Genomic DNA, 20,402 nt, shown 5'->3' on the forward strand with positions numbered 1-20,402 from the left:
GCTTTTGAAAAAAGAAAAAAAAAAGAATCTCCGGCTAATAGTTTTAATTTACAGAAAATGAAAAGAAATGATGACACTTTGAGCTCAGTTGAAGTGATTGTCAGCACAATTGCATAAAGTGCACATATGCAACATGAAGAAAGTGAAACTGAGAATATGTTCTGCTTTAGTTGCTGCGTCGTAGCGACATTCTGAGTGGTTCAGTCTAAAGATACTCACTGTTTATAAATAGATGCAGGATTGTATGATTGTGATTATGTTTCAGGGCCGTAAGGTGTTGAAATATGAAATATATAACAATGCTGTACCGACTGTACCCGCTGCTCAGTGTTGTAGCGTGTTGTTTACGTTGTAAAGAGTGAAGACGTAATATACTGACATACGCTACTTCTCTGCCTTTGTTTTACAGATAAATATGTTAAATACAGTCTATGGAAGTATTTTCAGCATCAACAGCCACCAGGCGGATTCAAAGACACATTCTGGCCAGTATTGCACACCAGGTTTTCAACCAGCTGACACATCGGCCGCTGAACTCTGCCAACTCCTCCATAGCAGGAATATTAGAACATCCACTTGTCAGAGGCCCAGACCCCCCCCCCCCCCCCCCGCCTGGTCTCAGTAGAAAGCGGGGTTTGTGTGCTCGATGACGCAGCGTCGGCAGTGGCGTCTTACAAACCGCAGAGCCTCTGGCGACACCTCGCAGTCCTGCACGTTGAGGAGCTGCAGCTCGCAGCAGTTGGCCGCCAGAGCTTTGAGGCCTCTGCCCGTCAAGCTCTCGCAGGCCCTGAGACTCACTCGCCTCAGGCCTTGGCAGTACATGGCCAGCTGCTCCAGCCCGCCGTCCGACACCAGCGGGCACTTGCCCACGTCCAGGGACTTGAGTCTGGGGCAGCTCCTGGCCAAGTGGCTCAGGCCGTGGTCCGTCAGCCCCTCGCAACCTCTGGCGTTCAAGTAGCGCAGTCTCGGGCAGTAGCGGGCCACGTAGCGAACGCCCACGTCGGTTATGCGCGTGCAGTGGGCCACGCTCAGGTAGCGCAGGCGGCCCTCCAGGCGGGCGACCTCCCGCAGGCCGAAATCCCCCACCAGGCGGCAGTCGCTGAGGCTAAGCTCCCTTATCGAGGGGCAGTGGAGAGCCAGTTGGCGCAAGGCCTCGTCCGTCAGTCGGATGCAGCGGCGCAAATACAGATGTGTCAGGCGGGGGCAGTGGGAGGCGATAGTTCGCAAGCCCTCATCCTCGAGGGAAAAGCAATCGGTCATGTCCAGGTAGTGGATGGAGATCTGCTGGCCGTGAAGAGGGGACAGCTGGAGCGAGGCCTCCTGGGTGAGGCTGATGCACGTGACTTTGGAGCAGCCTGGAGGAGGACGAGGAAGCAGAGGTTGTCAGCTCATAAACAGAGGATTTCTTCAAAGCGGATTGTTTTTGTTGAATTAAAGGATACGTTCAGAAAATGAAAAGTCCATCTTAAAACAGCCTTTTTCAAACTGAAAAGACCGTTACCCACCTGATTCCTCTAATTCAGATGGCTAAATGCTGATATTTGTATTGTTTCTTCAATACAAGTATCAGCAATTTCTTCTATTTCATTAAAAGTAGACAGGAAGGGATCTCATAGTGGCCAGTTTTGAACAGGAGGAATGTTTACAGAAAGCAAAAACTGTTTTAACGTACATACGGTCATGTGAGCGTTGTTTTAAGACGGACTTGAAAAAATGTCGACGTTCCCTTTAACACAATTCACTTTTGAATATGTATTCTGAGTCGCCACTTGAGGGCGCCAGACTAAAACCTGCTGCGTTTGGCAGCGCAAACAACTCCAAGGAAACCAAATTGTGGAGAAAAATAATCGAAGGCTCATAAATAGTCACAAGTAGGCGATTTATTTTTATTTTTTTTACAACAACGGGGCTAACTTCCTGGTGCTAATGGTGCAGACGTTGCTCTGCCACCGTCCAAGTCAATGTTAGTTGTGTCACTTAATGAAAGCAGCAGACCGCTCTCCTCACTCACGTCGAGGTGAGTTCTGCTTTCGGCAAAAGAAAGCCTTTCTTCTCCCACATGGGAGCTTAAGGCTGGCAGAGCTTCTCCTGCTCCTCTAATGGCTTCACCAGCGTTAGTAGAAACGGCTGAGAGGGGCCGAGGAGTGGAGATTTGTTTCGAGGTAAAGCCACAAATGTGCGTGATGTCGGGTAGCGGTAATAAAACCAAGACACCATTGCCGAACCATTATGGCAAGATGTTCTCGTACATTTCTTTTTTTACCTGAGAGGTTCAGGTGTTCCAGGCTCGGGCAGCGGGACACCACCTCGAACACGGCCTCGTTGGAGACGTTATAACAGCCGGCGACCTCCAGGCGGCGCAGCTCCGGGCAGCACTGGGCCACCACATGCAGTCCCCGGTCGGTGAGCCTTTTGCAGCCGTTCACCACCACCGTCTCCAGGGTCAGACACACGTTCGGGGTGTCCTGGCACAGCCGGTGGGTCAGCACCCTGATGGCGCGGTCGGCGTGAAGCAGCTCCCCGGTCAGCCGGACGGTGCCCCACAGCCTCGGGTCCCACGCCAGGTTGTACCAGCGGCGGCACACGCGCGCACAACGGCACAGCTGATTGGTGGGGAGGTGGGAGAAGATCTGCAGCAGGGCGTGGTCGGGGAGGAGGTCAACGAGGGCGTGGTGGTGGCTTTTGGACTGGCGCGAGCGCGTGTGTGTGCCGGGCTGGGAGTGGACCACGGCGACGGTCTCGGCGCGGGCCGACGAGGAGGAAGAGGAGTTGGTGTCATGGCCGTTACTGGAGAGGGCAGGTGAGGAGAGGGAGGTGGACTTGGATGGTAGGATAAGACCGGGGCTGGGGGTGCTCAGAGTCCGGGTGCTGGAGTCTAAACCTGAGAAAGAAGAGGACAAGATATGTGAGGAAAGAGAGGGGCAGAGTCGCTACTTGAAGACAATGAGAAGTTCATTTTGCCTAAAAAACTCTTAACATGCTTTATGTGTCTGTGAGTCAACAATAACCAAGTTTAAGACCTGGTCTAATGTCGGATTGTTGAAGAAAAAGCATCAAAATTGCACTTTTTCTTGTTTTCACGAATAGAATGAAAGTTCCACACATCTGAAACAGTGTTTGAAGGAGTCTGCTTGTTCGTCCTGGATTGAGAACGCTGGTTTTGAGCTTGACCTAATGTGATCTGGATGGAGACAGGGCAATGAAATAACCCTCATGAATAAAATAAAGCTTTCACAAATCTGAAAGTGGGGTTTTTAAACAGCGATTAAACACTTTTTTTTCACAACAGTATCGGCCCTTAAGTTTTATCTTAATCTCCGAATTGCAAGCCAACTTCAACCCATCCGTCAATGTGCAGTAGACTGTACCAACTCCTCTCAAAAGGTGCAATCCACCTTCAAAAGCACAAAGAAACTTGATGTGACGAGTTGGGTCACATTGCAAAAACAAACGATCCTACGATTCCCATAATGCAACCTACAGCATCCTCTCACTAGACCCTCCCTGCCTGGTAAATAGCAACAGAGTGTGAACTCCATGCACCCAGTTTGAAATGCAGGCTTAGTCTCTAAGCCCTAACGGAGATAACACTTGGGTTATTTTCTCATGACTCGTTAAAAGCTGCGTACAGAGACATTTAACAGCTGTTTCCACATGCTGAGTTGTTCCCCTTTAAAAGAGTACGCCACAGATTTAGCATTGCTTTTCAGTTAGACAGTTAGAAGAAAAAAAAGGATCAAAACCGATGCAGCGGAACCAGAGATATACGGTATTATCTTTCATTGTCCACATCAAAACCTGGCTCCTTCATCACCCACAATGCAATTTGACCACCTTGATTCGTGTGTGTTATGCTAGAAGCTACTAATGTAGCCTGAAGAAGAAATTAGCAACCACAGAGGTTTAAGAACGTCACTTCTCTCGAACTACAGATCCACAAATTTGTTTTATTTTCAAACTTGTCGTCTTCAGTCCCAACTGACGCTGACTCAAGTGACATCACTTGAGTCATTCAATCGGATTTCATGAAGTTCCCTCTGTAGCCAACACAAAGCATTATACAACTTTTATTCAACACATATGTCTAATTAGTTGTACACAGACTTTTAAAGTTCCTCTTTAAAACACAACATGTATTCTCCCTTCTTCGACTATGGTGATTTTCTTGCTTTATCACTCTTCAAAAACAGCTAAAAAGCTGAGGAAATAGGTCAAAAAGTGCATCACGGTGGTGCCATATAGCCACGCCAGCTTTTATCATCAACGAAGAGGAGTTTCCATGGATCTGGATATCGTGTTTTTGGATGTTTGGGGAAAAAATGTGTCACAGGGCCTCTCCATCAGATGAACTCGGTGGCTTCAAAGCGACCAGCTGAGGGGCTGACAATGTACGGTTATCCCTTTGTAAACACTGAGGCACTCCTGACAGATGTGCGCTCATCGCCGCCGCGTCTGAAGACGCAGCTGTGAGAATCTGGGGGCTGCAACCCATCACCGTGGCGTGAGCCCTCCGCTTCATAAGCCAGGGCGTCGGGATCGTGCTCCCGGGGTCGACCCCATCACACCGGGACACTGAGTGCTCTTCTCTGATGATATCTGCGTCTCCCCATCACCCCTCCAGCTCGTCTTGTCCAATCCGGAGGAGCTCAGTGGGATTGATAGTCATCACTAAAAGCATTTCAAGTAGTCACGAGTGTGATGTCACTTACAGCCGTCCAACTACGAGTCTGCAGGCTTTATGGGCGAAGAAAAACGAGATGTTATCATGGTTTAAAATAAAGATTATTTTGTGTGTTTGAGACGTATAGTTATTTGATGGTAAAGGCGAGTTTTGTTCAGACTATCACTCCAAAAGTCATGAGTTTTTGTCAAAGGCCTTTAAGGAAATATATCGTATCATTCTAGGAACCTTTTTAGGAACTTAATGAGTTTACATAACGACATTTCTTGAGTAAATCTTACAATATGGACAGAAAGAGTTTTGAGGTGTTTTCCCAAAAGGCAATATTCAGTATCAACTTTGGTCAAAAGTTTTCATTTATAATCCTAGAATTCAAAATGCAGTGGACACAATAAAAAGAACACCAAATGGCCCTTTTCACAGACTCTCTCAGAACTCTGACGCTCCAGGTACCCCTCTCAGCTTTGGATGAGTCAGTTTCCTGTGTATTTTCAAAATAAACTTCAAAAGTAGGTTTACTTGGTTCGGTTTAGGCCACAAAACGACTTGCTCCTCATACAGACGCTAAAGCGTGCCTCTGTGCATTGATGTGGTGAGTCAACGCTATGCTAGCTTTAAGCTGGTAGTTTGCAGTGTCGTATTTGAATAAACGATACTCAGGTGTACTTTAACTACCTGCCATTCCCCGATGATTCCCGTACATTTACACAGATATTATCTTATCAGTCATGTAGATTGAACCATGATTAAGCCGCGTTGGTAAATGGACTCTTCAGGACGTATGTCAGCATCTTCATGAAGAATGGACTGCATCCTGCCTGTCATGTGGATTTGCGTGCAGGGACGGACAGCTGGGCAGTGACACGTCCTTGCGACCGTCCTGCAGATCTGTATTCCAGACCTCGGTGCGGTCCACCTCCCTCCTCGCCTCTGATGACATCCGCAGACTCGCCCCCCCCCCTCTCGGGAACATGTCGACCGATTCACGGCTACTTTACAAACTCCTCTCTCGCGTGCCTTAAAATTCAATCTCGCATGCAGATTCGAGAAAAAACGACGAGTGCCGCAGTCCAAAATGCACAGCGTGTTACAATCTGCACTGAGTTCAGGTTTAATACATCACATTCTTGGGTGGTCTGCCTATGATTAGCTCAACTTTTGATGTCTGGGATTATTTCCTTGAGGTCATCTGTCTTATTTTAGCTGTGTATATCTATCTTAATACAAAGGATTTAATGGTTTGAGATCCTTATAAACACCTCGTCTATTTCGAATTTCACACACCTGTCCAAATAAGTCATGACAGTAGTGGTGCTGGTGCACTGCAAGTATTGCAAGATTCCTGAGTTAATACCTAGCGATTGTGGAATTATCCAACAGCGGCTGGAAACCACACACTATGCAGCACAGAGAGACATGAAATCAGTATATTTTTGCCAACGATTCGCCTGCAATTAAATCTTTTCAGAATGATATAAGCTCATATATTTACGCTTAAAAAGCTGAATTCAAGTATCAACCCCGAGGCAAAGATCTACAAAAGTCTCGACATGCAGGAGAAGATCGGATTGCATTGCTTGAGTCTTGATGAATGCGTGTCTTTGTTGTCCAAGTCCATGCTGTTGCGATGGATTCTGCACGCAAGGAGATGAACTCATCTGCCACTGGCTAAGGAGCAACTTCCAAATTGCGTAATTACATGTGTCACTGATCAGAAGAGAGCTCCAAGTGGAGAAACAGTGCAACTAATTAGACTGCATCCGCCCCCTTCCCTTCTCTCAGAGTCACACTTCCACACAGCTGGTGGGGGAAGTTCAATGAAGACATCTCTGCAGATTAACGCGGTTGCACTGGATTTTGGAGAGATAGCACCTGGGTCTCTTTAAGAAGGCCCAGGTGTTATCTAGCTGAGTAAGGCATATGTCTATCCAATCGCCATTGACTGTCGATGCTGTAAATGATCTTGTGATTGAAATATTTACTTTTCTTTCACACTTCACACGCCCAGGAGTTCTCTCTCGGTCGGATGTTTCCCCTTTCAAAAACCGGAGCACGTAACCGTTTAGTGCCGATAAATCAATTCTCTTTCAGTCAAATCCCTGCTGCCTGGTTGTCTTCTATTAGCGGATACTTATTGTTTTACCCCTCTCGTGTTGATTTGAATTTGATCTCCTGGCTTTTGAGTAGAAAATGAGCGTCTCTGATTTCCTCACGTGCACCACGTGGCCTGTCACGGTCTTGGTTGGGGGGGGGGGGGCACAGTGGAGCTTGTGGAGTTTGCGAAGCAGGAACATGTCACAGGGCTAATGACATTGAGGTAATGGATTGGTCTGTTCTGCCAGATGCAGCGGTAATAACCCTGCGAGCTCCAGACAGGGTCTTAGCAGAGCTTCACAGCACTGCGAGATCCTGAAAAAGACTCCCTATGGCTTTGGTTTATGACCAGACTGCGTCAAACTCTGGATTGACCCTGCCTGTGCACTTGTCTCCGTCTCTGCTAAAGTCTGCAGACTCTTTTGCCAATTTATCTTCCCTCTCTCTATTCTCTCTCGCCCCTCTTTTCTTCCAGAGGCCCTTGAATCTGTTTTTGTGAAGAAATCATCAGGTTTTTGTCATTAAAGCGACATCACTCCGAACATGCAGCTGCATCCTCCTCATCACGCAAGCATCTTGTCCTTTCAATGATCACTTCCATTGATTTACATTAAACCTCTGGTATCAAAGCCCGATCCAGATGTGTCTCAGAAGTAAGTTGATGTTAATGGGATCCTGCTGCGGATCAGCTTAGATTTGGGTATTAGTGGCAGTGATTTCAGCCAAGTATGCCTTTCTGTGGCTATGCGCACATTCAAAATGCATGAGTTTCTCTTTCATTTCACCACTGTTCCGTTGTTCTTTGTCCAGGGTAAAGACCAGATGTTCCACTGTTTCTTCTCTGATTTCCTGAACCGAACTGAGTCTCCCACCATCTGCACTTACAGTTCCCTTGAAGAGCATTTTAACAGCTGCATGGTGTCTGTTCTGTTAATGATAGGTTTGCAGTGATACACAGATATCAAACAAAGACACCACACTGGTTAACTTCTATGGATTCCAAAGTTTTGTTCTTAGAGTTTGGAGCTGCGGGTTTATGAACCAAACAAATACAACTCAAGGTTCCACTGGCTAGCTTTTTCTGGAGCTTTTAATTGTTTCAGATGGTTTGTTCACTGAGTTTGCTTAGCGGTCATGGAGATAGATCTGTTGTCCAAAGCACTTTTAGGACTTCTCATGTCTGTCGGCTTAAGCATGAACTTAATTCTTGGCCTTGGAAATTGTAGTAGTCTTACGATAAGAAACATCTGGGTCTGTCTTGGGTTTTATTGAATACATGGAAGTTGATATTACCGTACAGTGTGGCGGCTGGGCTATCAGTAAAGCCTTCACTACAGGAAGGTCTGACGTCACTGTGCAACCTGAGAGACAATAGGGCCTGCTGGTTCCTGTACAATGTGCACACTTGGACAGGAAACAGACTCCTTAGCTCCACACAACCCCCATAACTCCGCTACTTCTGGACTGCAGCTATTCTCACACTCGCTCAGTCTCTGGATTCCTGTTTTTTTTTTTTAAAGCTTGCGCCGCAGCAGATTCGGCTTTGCATGAGCCAGGAACTATTACGCTCTTTCCCCGCAACACGACTAATTCCCTCAGGGGAGTTTTCCGCCTCTTAAAGCCCTTCTGTCAGTTCAAAAGACACAAACGTCTCCACACGCTGGCCTCGTCACTTTATAAATCCTCCGCTGAGGAGGACAGCAGACGCACGGGTGTCTTGAAGCCAAATTTGAAAGGCGTGATCTACAATGTCAAAAATGAGCATTTTGTGTGTGTCCATTCATCACAGCACACATTTTCCAGAATAGAGACGGCAGTTCAGACTCCAACAGCCATTTGGCATCATGCTAACCTGGTCTGGCCTTTGGCAAATCATTGAAATTCAACATTACGTCATTTTTCTTTTTTAACAGGTTGTTAAATCAGGATGTCAAAGATGACATTTCTGTTTCTTTGCAGGGAAACATGTGCATGAAATGCCTCTCTGTACAGTTCATCCTTTTTGGCAGGAATGTGAGCGGAGGTTTGGAGTGCAGAGTGACATTCATGTCAAATGACTCAGGAGGGGTAACGTTGGCTACACGCAGCAAACAGCAAGACGAACTGCACATCAGACAGGAATGGAAACGCGAGCGCTGGGCCTGAACGGTTGATTTGGTTGTGATGAGGAGCAAATGTAATGATCTCATGTGGTCGAAGCAACAGAACAAGGGAAGAGCTGGAACTTTTTGATTAAGCTCTTGATGAAAAGGGGTTCACTTCAACTCCAGAAAGAGGTTGTTTTGTCTCAAAGAAAAAAGCCTTGAGGGAAAGTAAAACAACTCAAAAAAGTGCTGTAAGAAACCTATGTATCAGCTCAGTGATTGGTCTTTACTGTCTATTCTGATAATTATATACAGAACAAAGATGCCATTGTGCAGGATAGGCCTACAGCTTATCACAGACTGACAGCCATCGAATGAGATGTTTACAGTGCAAAACTAAGAAAATATTGAAAGAAAAAAGCTGTTTTAACTGGCGCTTGCATGTTCCTGACGGGATGACGTTTGAGCTAATAGCATGCTACAGTTGTTCATCAACTGGCACAGAGAGTAGACACCAGCTTCTTCAACCATATTGTTCATTTAGGCCACTTTTAAGCCGTAGAAGTCGCTCAGAAGATGACGAGAGTTTGTATTTCATGAGTAAGCCACTAAAATGTCCAGGTTTTGCGATGGCTAAGAGCTAACACTGATGGCTCTGTCCTTGACCACCAATGTTTTGTCAGCTAAATTAAAAATCTTTTTGCTTCATATGAAAGAACCATGTGTTATTCGCACCCAGAAAACGTGATTCAAATTTTTAAAAAGAAGTAATTTGGTTGTTCTGGTTCAATCTATCCAACCAAGACTCCCTTCAAGAACACTGAAGTTTTCCCCTCATTTTTGTACCATTGCAGCTTCAGCCACAACTGACACTTTGCTGCTTACGTAATGAAACAAACCACAGAGTGAAAAGAGGGGAAGGGAAGGCCAATGTGTCCGTTCGGCTGGTCCACAACTGTGCTCATGTTGCCACATGAAAAGCCCAAAGACCCAGGTGTATCGCAGTGCAGTGAGCCAACATCTTACAGGAAGCAAGCCTGCGTTTGGGTGCCAGGTGGCGTCTTCCCCAACTCCTGTCAAACACGCTGCTGTAGTAGAGCTGAAAAATGTGACCCCGTTGAAGAAGAAATGGCATTCAAAACAACAGGGCCAACGCTTCCTCCCTGAGACGGAGAGCGAGAAGACCGAGCGGTAATCAGACAAGAGTTATGAGATCTGCCTCTCCTTCCCCCCCTCCCCCTCCTCCTCCTCCTCCTCCTCCTCCTCCTCCTCCTCCTCCTCTGCTGAACTGCTTTCACTTGCTTTCTTTTTCGCTGCCTTGTTCCGTGCTTTTTCGCTCAGATTTCCTGGCTCTATAAGAGCGGTAGAAGGGGAAGGGGGAGGAGCGAGGACAGTGTGATGGAGAAAATCGAGGGGGAAAAAAAGCATTCTTTGCTTCTCTGTGTTCTCTCTTTACGTAGGCAATTTCCAATGAGGATTAGAGGTAAATCTGTTCAATATCTCTCATTGCAATGGCTACAGGCTTGTTGGAAAAGTCTTACAATAACTGCAGGCTGCTGCTTTGTGTCCTAAGAGAGAATATTGAAAAGGGACTTGTCCTCCACAGATACTGCCGGCATTTAATGAGCACAACCTTCTCGAGGCTGCGAATTCCTCCGCATAAAATGAGAACAATCTACAACACCGCTTCCTCTAAATCCTCCATAAAATAGTCAATCACCTGCCAAACATCTCCCCCCAAAGAAACAGATGCTTCTTTATCCAAACAAACCTCTCTTCCCCCCGGTGTGTGATAACGTCCAACACTGCACAGCAACAGAACAAATGCAGCATTAGGTTTCACCAAAAAGACAAATTTGTCACACCAGCTCGAAGTTGGCCCAGAAACCTTTGGCTCAAAAGATATACCGCGGTAATGGCCGCTGATGAATGACAAAACAGCACAACTTACATTTACAACATAAGTGGAGGATAACAACCTAAATCTCCGTCCCAGCGGCAATGACACACGCAAGCGCCTCGCTGCAGCCTCCTTCGTTCTTGGCGCGGCAAGAATCAACAGTGAAACGCGATACGTCTGCTCGAGTAAACACGAGCCAACGGGTCGTCGGCGAGCGAGATGAGTTTGCAGATGAAGTGTGAGGGATTTGTTGCCTTTGGGAGGGCATGCTGGAGACGGCAGCTTTGAGGGCGGGCTGTTTAGACTGCACAGCTGACAATCGACCATCAATATTAGGAGTGTGTAATGCCGTAATTATTACATTAGAGATCCTGATTCCATCATCCAGCTGAATAAAAAGGTTGTTGTTCGTCAGAGTAACTCATAAAACCTGAGTGGGTGCGGCGAGCATTTCATTTGCTGTACGTAAGTTACAGTGAGGATATTTTAACGTGTTTTGAATCCTCTATATGACCTCAGAGACCACCAGCGAGGAGATTGGCTGTTTCTATGTCGTTATTCTTAACGCTAGTCATCGGTGACACCGGGTCTGATTCCACACAAAATCCTGCGAGTCCACCAGAAACTCCCGTCAGCTCAGACTCCAGGGGGGCCTCCTGCAGCGACCAGCCGCCCACAGCCGGGTTGTTGGGCCCCCTGGAGAGAAGGGGGGCACAGGAGAACCAGAACCAGCACCGAGTGGGGCAGACTGTCAAGATTGTACTCCTGCGGCAGTAAAATAAGAGGTTTTCTAAAGGGGCCGCTTCGGTCCTCAGAAACTGCCAAAAGCGACACAAAATGTAACTTTAAAATGATTATTTTGCTGAATTGTGATTGGTAAACTATCGTAGTGATGCTTTCAAAAAAACATTCAGTGTTTGTTGCAAATGGGGGGAAAAAACAGGTAACAAGTTTCAAAAAGCTCAACCCAGAGGACAGGAAGCGACGGCAAGAAGCAGAGCGAGCGGTAGAGGGCTGGTTAAATATCTGCAGGGCTGATGAGGCAAAGTGGGAACAGGTGTGTAGGTGGGCGGGGCCGGTCAGGGGACTGGGACTGAGGGGAAAGGGGGGTGCAGTGCAGTGCAGTGCAGGAGGGAGTGGCTGGATGAGGGCAGGTGGAACAAGTCAGAGGACATCTAGTGGACAGGTAAGGAACGAGTTTCAGGAAGGTGGGAAAGTGGCCGAAGAGACAGAATGTCTCAATGGGTGCACATTGTATTTTTGCCAAAATTGCAGGAAAATTGAACCCCGACTAATCATTGCTTGCAGTCTTTCACGACCTACTGGACATATAAAGGTAAAAGTGTTTTTTAAATGCACTTATTTTAACTTTCTCATCATTTATTTACGATTTTGCATGGTTTTTCAGTATGTTGTCCGACTTCATACTCAGGTCTTCATTGAAAATGACACTTTAAATCCAATCCAATCGGCACTGGTCGCTGCAGGAGGCCCCCCTGGATCACAATCGGCAGGATTTCGATTAACATGTTAACATCCATGCACCGGCGACATGTTACACCTTGTAGATGTTTTATAAACTGAGGAAAAACATCTCTAGCAATTTTAATCTTTCGGCCAGGAACAAATTGGGGTAAAAAGGAACTTGTTTGGCCTTAATTGGCCTGATACTTTGTGTTCTGATGCCGACATTAACTACTAGTTCAATAAGGCTGTAAAAACGTTATGTAGGAAACACAGATCTGTAAAGAAGAAGAGTCTGAAGGTTACTCTGCTTTTGGAGAATTGCACATAAATCATGAGTGTTCACGGCGTAATCTCACAGTGTTTTCTGGTGTGGAAGGACAGACTCAGCTTTTCCCCGTCACTGTTATCAGTGTTTCTGTGGTCCTTGGCAGACAGAGAGGAAGTCGGCATGTTCATTGTTCCCACCCTGTTCCTCGGCTACCTTCCTGGGGCCATTACAAACGGGTGAAGGAGCTGACCTGAACCCAAAGCATCCCCCCCCCCCCTGATGTAGGAGGACGAAGACGGCGTTCGAGAGTCTCAACACACAGGCCCAACATCTCCGGGTGTTCAGCCCATGTCTGAGCCACATTCCTACGGTATACCCGGAGTTCGGCTGCGCCAAAGCAAACCCTCGAGGCCCAGACATGGGCCACAGCGTAACCCCCGCTGGGAGATACTCAGTTTCATCCCACAGGAAGGATTTACTGTGCCTTTCAGTCTGCGGCTAATAAGCAACTGGGTCAGGCCACCACGAGCCCGTCTAAATAATCAAAGAAAACACTTTGCAAAAGCCAGATGACTGCCCGCCTCGGTTTGTTTTCAGGAGCAGAGTGAGTGAAAGTTCCAACTGTTGACTTTGGGGGAACACATGTTACAGCCAATGGCCTACTTTCCATCTGCATGCTGATATCAGGGCTGAACAATGATTTAATATTGTGGTTCATTGAGTTTTGAGATGATTGTGGCATCGTTCAGTTTCCTCTGGTGACGGAAATTGTTATTTGTAGGAAAATGAAACATTTCTCGTTATCATACGGCTTTAATCCTTTAAATGAGATTATGTGTCTCTTGAAAGAGGAGATTACTTTTCTTGCACATGAAAAGGTACAACCTTACTTGGTCTGGTATAACCTGCAGCTTTTGGTGGTATGATGCCAGTTAACTTGAACTCTTCTCTACTTGGGCTGCTGTCACACTTTTACATTTGCCTTTATCTCATAATTGTCATTTGTAGCAACCGTGGTGGCTGTTCAGCAAAAGTTGTACAGCGTCTTTAAGTGAAATTGAATGGTTCAGTTGTTCCAAAATATAATTTCAACTGCAGTTAAACATCAGTTGGGCTTCTTTAAGTGCGATTTTAGACCGATTTTAGACAACATTGAGGAACTAAACTGTTTTCTAAAATACGGTTTTATTGGTTTCTACCATATTGCAATCTGACAGAGAAAATTATTTCATTTATTTCGGTTCAAATTACAAACTTAACTGAATGAATAAGAATGCTGCGTTGTAACTAACTAACTGACCCTAACTGACCCTAACTGACCTAACTGACCTAACTAAACTCACCCACCGACTTCATTAACGCAGCAGTGACATGACTGCTGCATCCGGATATGAAGACTCCCAGCGTGTGGTGGGGAAACAGCCCAGACTGCTTCCTGATTCGTTTAGTGGACCACAGGACGAGGTGGACAAGGACTGTGTAACCTGCCACTGTGTGAGTGTGTGAATGTGGTGTATGCATGTGTGTGTGTGTGTGTGTGTCTTTTTAAGGATGGGGGATTTGACTGTGGCCGTGGTGGTTCCAGAACATGTAATTACTCCCACTTAGCATGGAGGGAAAAAGAAATATAACAATTTCAGTCATAACACTGGCGGGAAATTATGATCGGGAAGCCACTGGCCATGGCCGATACTCTGTGTATATATATATATATATACATATATATATATATATGTTTCTATCTACACAGGTTGTTCTCCAAGTAGACACATTCGGAACAATTATCAATTTCCACCCGAAATACTCGGGGTGCACACCTCCAGCAGCACCTCAACGGTCAGATCCAAGTGAGTCGGCATGTCCAGCGAAATCAAACGCGGCATCTGCTTCGTCCGAATGCTCACCCACAGGAGGGCGGTAAGCCTCGCTCGATGTTCAGTGAGGTTAATCAGTGAATTAACCTCACTGAAACAAACCAATTAACACACATCTCACGTGAAACCAAAAGCACGCCCGGTGTGTGTCGTGAGGAGTGAGACCCCCGCTGCTTCGTTCCCCCAGAGAAGCACCGTGGAAATCTTCAGCTGAGTGACGGTTACAAAACACAGGCCGGAGCTGCTGTTTGTTTTCTTGCGGGCAGCTGCGACGCCACGAGAATGCCACATTCATCATGCCAGAGCAAGTTTAAGATTGGTGATGACAACGCACGAGAGGCACAGGGAGAGCGCAGTGGCGTATCAGCGTGCAAAGGAGTCGGCGAGTCACTGGTCAGCTCAGAGAAAGAGACGACCGGCCTTAATGCATCTGCGGTAGGGTTCGATAAGGTGCTGTGATCAAAATCAATGACGACTCGGTGGGTTTTGAGATTTCATGTTCTCTGTCTGATTCATGCTCTTGAAACTTTTCCTGCCCAGTTGAAGTTGAACACACTTCCCAAATCCTGTACAGAACTGTGAGGTTTGCTGTAAATGAGCTATAGGATGCTATTATTACATGAATCAATCTTAGTCTGCAATACTGGAATGCTTAAAGGTGCACTGATCAATATTTTTACACAAACAAAGGATCAAATTACAATGTGTAAAGAGGAAGGAGTCGCTCTTAGAAATGAACCGACGGTTAATTATCATCCAACTCATCTCAGCTCCACGGGACACTTTGGTGTCTTTCAGCTCATTGTTTTGGTTATAAAGGCCGCAACTTTATGGTTTTCATTCACTTTTTCACGGCTCTCATGCCTCCAGCTCCTAACCCTAACCCTAGTCTACACTACCTGTTTAGTACCAATTTAGTGGAGTTTTCTTGTAAACAATCCAACGAAAAAACAAGGACGGGGACCCACTCGTAACAAAATCTGAGCTCCGGTACGTTTTTTTCTGACGTAAAATTCTTTTGATTGAGGGAAAAATGATTGTGGTGAAGCTCGGGAACAGGTTTTGCTTGGCAAACCAAGTTGATCATTAAAATAAATGCTTTCATTGAAGGACTGTTTGGTTGGCACCATGTGGTCTACGAATGAATGAAATATCATCATAAACTACCATTTCTACGAAGGTTCTACAAAGACATAATATGGCACCTGGCATTGCGGTACATTTTCAGCTTTGACTGAGATATTTTGTTCTGATCTTTTCAACTAAATTTTAAAAAGTTCTGCTTTGACCGACAGCTTGTTAAAAAATGTATCCGACCTGCGGACAGGGGGCTTCAGAAGGCATCTGTCAGCTGCAAAGTATTTACACCGAGCACACAGTTTACATTGGTAACACACACACTCCCGACAAAGAGCAGCGGTTCGCTGCAGTCGGTGTGCCAGGAGTTGGAAGATTGTCTGTGCACGGAGTATCAACAGAAGGTGAAGCTCTCTTCTCCCTTTTTTACTCCCCACACCTCCAGCTGAATCCCTCTCCCCAGCACTCGTACCTCCCTCCCTGGCAGCGCTTTGAGCCCGATACGGCCACAGTTTAGATAAGCATTCTTCCACAATGAGAAGCCAGAAGTGTTTTCTTTTTCTTCTTTTTTTCTGCTCAAACAAAGCCCAAGAAATGCCTTTGGTTTCTGATGGGAGCTGTGAGTTTGTTTTCAGTTTAGGGTTATCCCAGGAACACGCAGGTTTCTCTCCAAAAATAGGCAGCACAGAAAGTGGATGAGGAGGACAGAGAGGGGTGGGAGGAGGAGGAGGAGGAGGAGGAGGAGGAGGAGGGAGTTTGGTTAATGAGCACCAGATGCCTTACCTTCGCTGGTAGCCACATTCTTTGGAGCTTTGGTCGGTGTGTGATCTGTGCTCGAACTTATGTCAGAAGAGATGCTTGAGCTCCCTTTACCTGCAGGGGAAACGGGAAGAAAAACAAAACTTCTGGGACACAGTATATCAACTGTGAGATGACAAACTGCAGTTATGATTTATCAGGGTTTCTTTTACCGTACAGCCTTTGAAAATCTTTTCAGTTGAGAGAAAACACTTTTTATGCTTAATTCCTGTCTGTCAGAGAGAAGGTGTTTCATGATGTATGTAATACGGTAAGGAGGTATGAAGTTCAACGGAATATAAAGCCCATCGCGCTCTGCTTTCATGACTTTTATGCTCCTCACTTTTGGATAAATGGTCAGGCTTGGCACGTGCAGAAAGTCTCTGCTGGTTAGTTTGAGTGTAGTGTCGGACGAAGAATGAAGCCTCAAATGCACAACTCTTCCTTTGTGAGCTGCCCTTGTGTCGTTAGATTTAGATTCCTACACAGTAACACAAGTGTGCTACATTTCAAAGAGCTATATTTTTGAATGTGTGCCTCTGCTGTCGGAGTGCAACAGGCCGCACCGCCAAGCTGACTGCAGGCTGCATGTGGAGCAGTTGTTTATGGCATTTCATTCCTCTGTCAGATCATAAATGCAGCTTTGTGGCTTTCCTGAGACTATGCGCCTTTCACCCAGCACGAAACAGTCACACACATGCACATCAAGTGCAGACACCTAAAAAGACCAGACAGTTCCCGAAATAGGCAGTAAATATTAAAAAAAGGCAACCGGTGACTCCATATTCAGCCAGACGCAAGACACATACGAAATCATTTGAAGCCAACGCAGCTCAAATGGAATGACATTTTGCGGTGACATCACAGAGCCTGCACATCTGCTACGACTCCTTCCGTCCCCAGAAATGGCTCCGAAATTCACAAGGTCCACTTTTCTAATACGTAAGCAGAGCAGAGAGCACACGGCTGGAAACACGAGTCGTCCTAATATTTAGCTGGTCACGTGACTCGCTTCCTCTGCACGTGCGGATCTGTGCGAGGACGATTGTTTTCTGTCTTTTGCGGGAAAAGCAACTTTGAGAAAAGCTCCTGCTTCCTGTCTTCTGCTGATATAACGTGTTGGTAGAGGGTTGCTGCATAGTTGTGACCAGAGTGTAATTAATTGTGGAATCGCACTTGAAAACAGATGTGCAGGCGAACTGCAGAGTTCACTTGTGTCTAAGATGCTGGCCTCAGACACTATAACGATGCTGATGCCGTCAATACTGTGAAATGACTATACTTTGAATAAACGTTCAACGAAGTGAATCTTAATGACACAAGAGGTTTCCATGAAACCAATCCCAGATCTGATACATTTCATGATCAGCATTCGCAATGTACTTACATTCTGTGATTTCCTCATCATAAATTACTTTTCATTGTCAGTGGCGGAGTCCGCCAATCTCGACCGTATGCTGCCTGCATCGCAGTTAGAAAAAAGCTAATTACCGACTGACTTTTGAATTCAAACAGTTACACCTGCAACGATTTGTCGATTAGTTGATTTATTAGAAATGAATCGTCAATTGTTTTGAGTGGTTAAATGCTAATGATGACAATATGTGCTGATTCTCTCACCCCTCTACGGTTGTAAGATAAATATCTTTGGTTTTTGGACCGTTGATCAGACAAAACAAGACATTTGAAGCTGTGACTTTGGGTTCCGACGGACATTTGTTCACTATTTTCTGACTTTTTTAAAGACAAAACCATGAATGAATTAATCGGCGGAATAATGGATGCCGACAATACTTATCAGCTGCAGCTCTAGAACCAACATGAGTTTGTTTTGTACTTTAAGGTGCAATGTTTTTTTTAATTTACCAATAGAAGTAGACCCATCAGACAGCTGGTACATGTCTGTGAGTGTTGAGCTATTAAACAGTCATGCTGTGATACCATAAGAATGTGCATTGTCCAAAACTTCTGAAAAACCCTCATCTGATGAGCACTTCATGTTTTCTTGCTGTAGGCCTACTTCAACACGTTTCCATGTATCCCTGCCCTTAAATCAGATCATTAAGCTGCATTAATGGTGGATCATAGAAGGGAAGTCTCCAGCATCAGACTCATCGAATAAATCTGTGCGAACTCACAAAAGAAGAGGGATTTAAATGGGTGTAGTAGTAGCAGTGATACTGGGTTTGGAGTGTAATGCCTGTTTTCATGTTGCAATGAAAGGGAGAATTAAGACCTTGTGAATCACTGGAGGAGAATAAACACATATTTCCCAGCTGACTAATGCCTGCTAACCTAATGAGAGGAATAAAACTAAAAGGAAGTCTCCGATATGTGCTCGGATCCGTTCATGTACCTGACATGGCTGGATCCCTGGGTGGAGCTGGTCCACTTGTTATGTTTAACATCATGACTTCCAATATTTTCTCTGCAGTTATTGACTTGGGAAGAGAGCTCACTGGAATGTTAAATACAAACATCTCTGCTCTGGGGAGAGAGGAGGTACACGAAGGCTGATATCTTATCCTGACTGAAGGAAGTCTAACTAGGCCTATAGTCTGAGCTGAGCTCATTAATAATAATGAATCTTTGGAGCTTTTATCAATATATTGGTGTATGAGAGTCGGTTGATATGTATTTTGGGTGTAAAAATATCAAAACAAGTGATTTAAGCTGCATTCCAGTTGGGTGAAACGTGTTCTTGAATATATCTGACAGCTGAGTGAGATTTGTATTTTTATTCAGACCAGAATCTCTTAACAAGCAGCTGCATGAGAGCTAATACATGCCAACAATACTTATTTTGTTACAATATTACGCTACTGTTGTAAATACTTTTACATGGACCCGTAAGCAACCATGTAAGGAGGATTTGTTTCCATATAAAAGCTCTGAAACATTTTTCATTAAGACATTTTGCCTTCTGCATGTTTTTGCCCATATGGATCATATGGCAGTGACCAATATGCACAACATGGCTGCCAAATCAAATGACAGATGGGTTTTTAAGGGACTGTGGATCTGTGGAGTTGGCTCTTATCAAGATAAGACTGACAAAGTGCCCACATGCTTAAAAACACTGTTGTCCTTTGACCCGCCTCCACTAAACCTGCAGGAAAGCACTCTTTAAAAAATACCCATAAATTAAGCTCCTTGGTGTTGTCTGATGAACTGGCTTCCTTGCCAAGTCAGCTCTTTTTGACTGATTATGTGAGAAGAGATTTGATTTAAACATCAAACAACATATCTGTACGTTTCATTACAGCACAGACAGTGGCTGGAAGTGTGCTTTGTTTCAACTTCAAATTGTATACTGTACTGTTTAAAATATGACCACCAGATGTCACTCTGTGTGTACGAAGAACATCAACGTTGCACATCTTTAACACAGAAACACTTACACTGTGTGAATAAGGGAGCCATGGAGATGTATGAAGGGAATACTGTGAGTTCTGAAGCTCGCTCACTGATGTGTAGGGAAGCTACAGACCCAAGAAACTGCACATTGTTTTTTGTTGTTTTTTAGTTTACGAGATAAACTGGAGCAGATCGCGGTCACATGTTGGCCTTTGTTGCGCATAGTTTGATTTTAAAAAAGCTGACTTATGCGTGGAATTCAAATAAAAAGTGGTTTACAGTGATAATTAGAGCACTTACCCTCGCTTCCATACTGTTTTCCATTGTTCGCACCCATTTTAAAGAATACATAATCTACGCGCAGCACTCGGTGTATCAAAAGGAGTTAAAGTCCAGAGTAAAAAGGGAAGTCTTTCCATAAAGATAGACAGTCGGAGAGTTTCGTGTAGGGCCGCTAGCTCTGACTCCAAATAGTTAATCCAGATGTTGAGCATAGGACGCCTCAGCATTACGCAAACCTGGAGTCCAGACTCGCGCTTTCCAGCGGTGCAGACTTTCTATATCTGAACATCCACAGACAAAGAGCGGCGAAGGCTACTCTCTCTCTCTCACACACACACACACACACACGCACACACACACAGAGAAGAAAAAAAATCCCGATTTGAGGAGTTGGGAGAAAAGTTTTTTTGTGAAGTGGGCTAAATGGTAAGCAGCTGTTTATCAGGCTGAGTGCGGGCAATCACAGCGGCCAGACAGCTCTGTGAGGACTCGCAGCTCTCCTCCTCTGGATCTGGATTTA

At 45.4% G+C, this 20,402-nt stretch overlaps 1 protein-coding gene across 1 annotated transcript; it reads right to left on the reverse strand.

Annotated features, from left to right (window-relative positions):
* Positions 1-618: 618 nt before the first annotated feature.
* LOC306793861 (F-box/LRR-repeat protein 7-like) lies at positions 619-20,170 on the reverse strand (the record flags this gene model as incomplete). Its single annotated transcript, XM_079291654.1, has 4 exons — positions 19,901-20,170; positions 16,229-16,318; positions 2,264-2,881; positions 619-1,355 (listed from the first exon to the last, which is right to left on the reverse strand). Exons 1-4 carry the CDS (start codon positions 19,935-19,937, stop codon positions 619-621), a joined length of 1,482 nt encoding a protein of 493 aa, XP_079147780.1. The 5' UTR covers positions 19,938-20,170.
* Positions 20,171-20,402: the final 232 nt, after the last annotated feature.

Source organism: Melanostigma gelatinosum, assembly GCF_949748355.1.
Source record: "Melanostigma gelatinosum genome assembly, chromosome: 20".
Lineage (NCBI taxonomy): Eukaryota > Metazoa > Chordata > Actinopteri > Perciformes > Zoarcidae > Melanostigma > Melanostigma gelatinosum.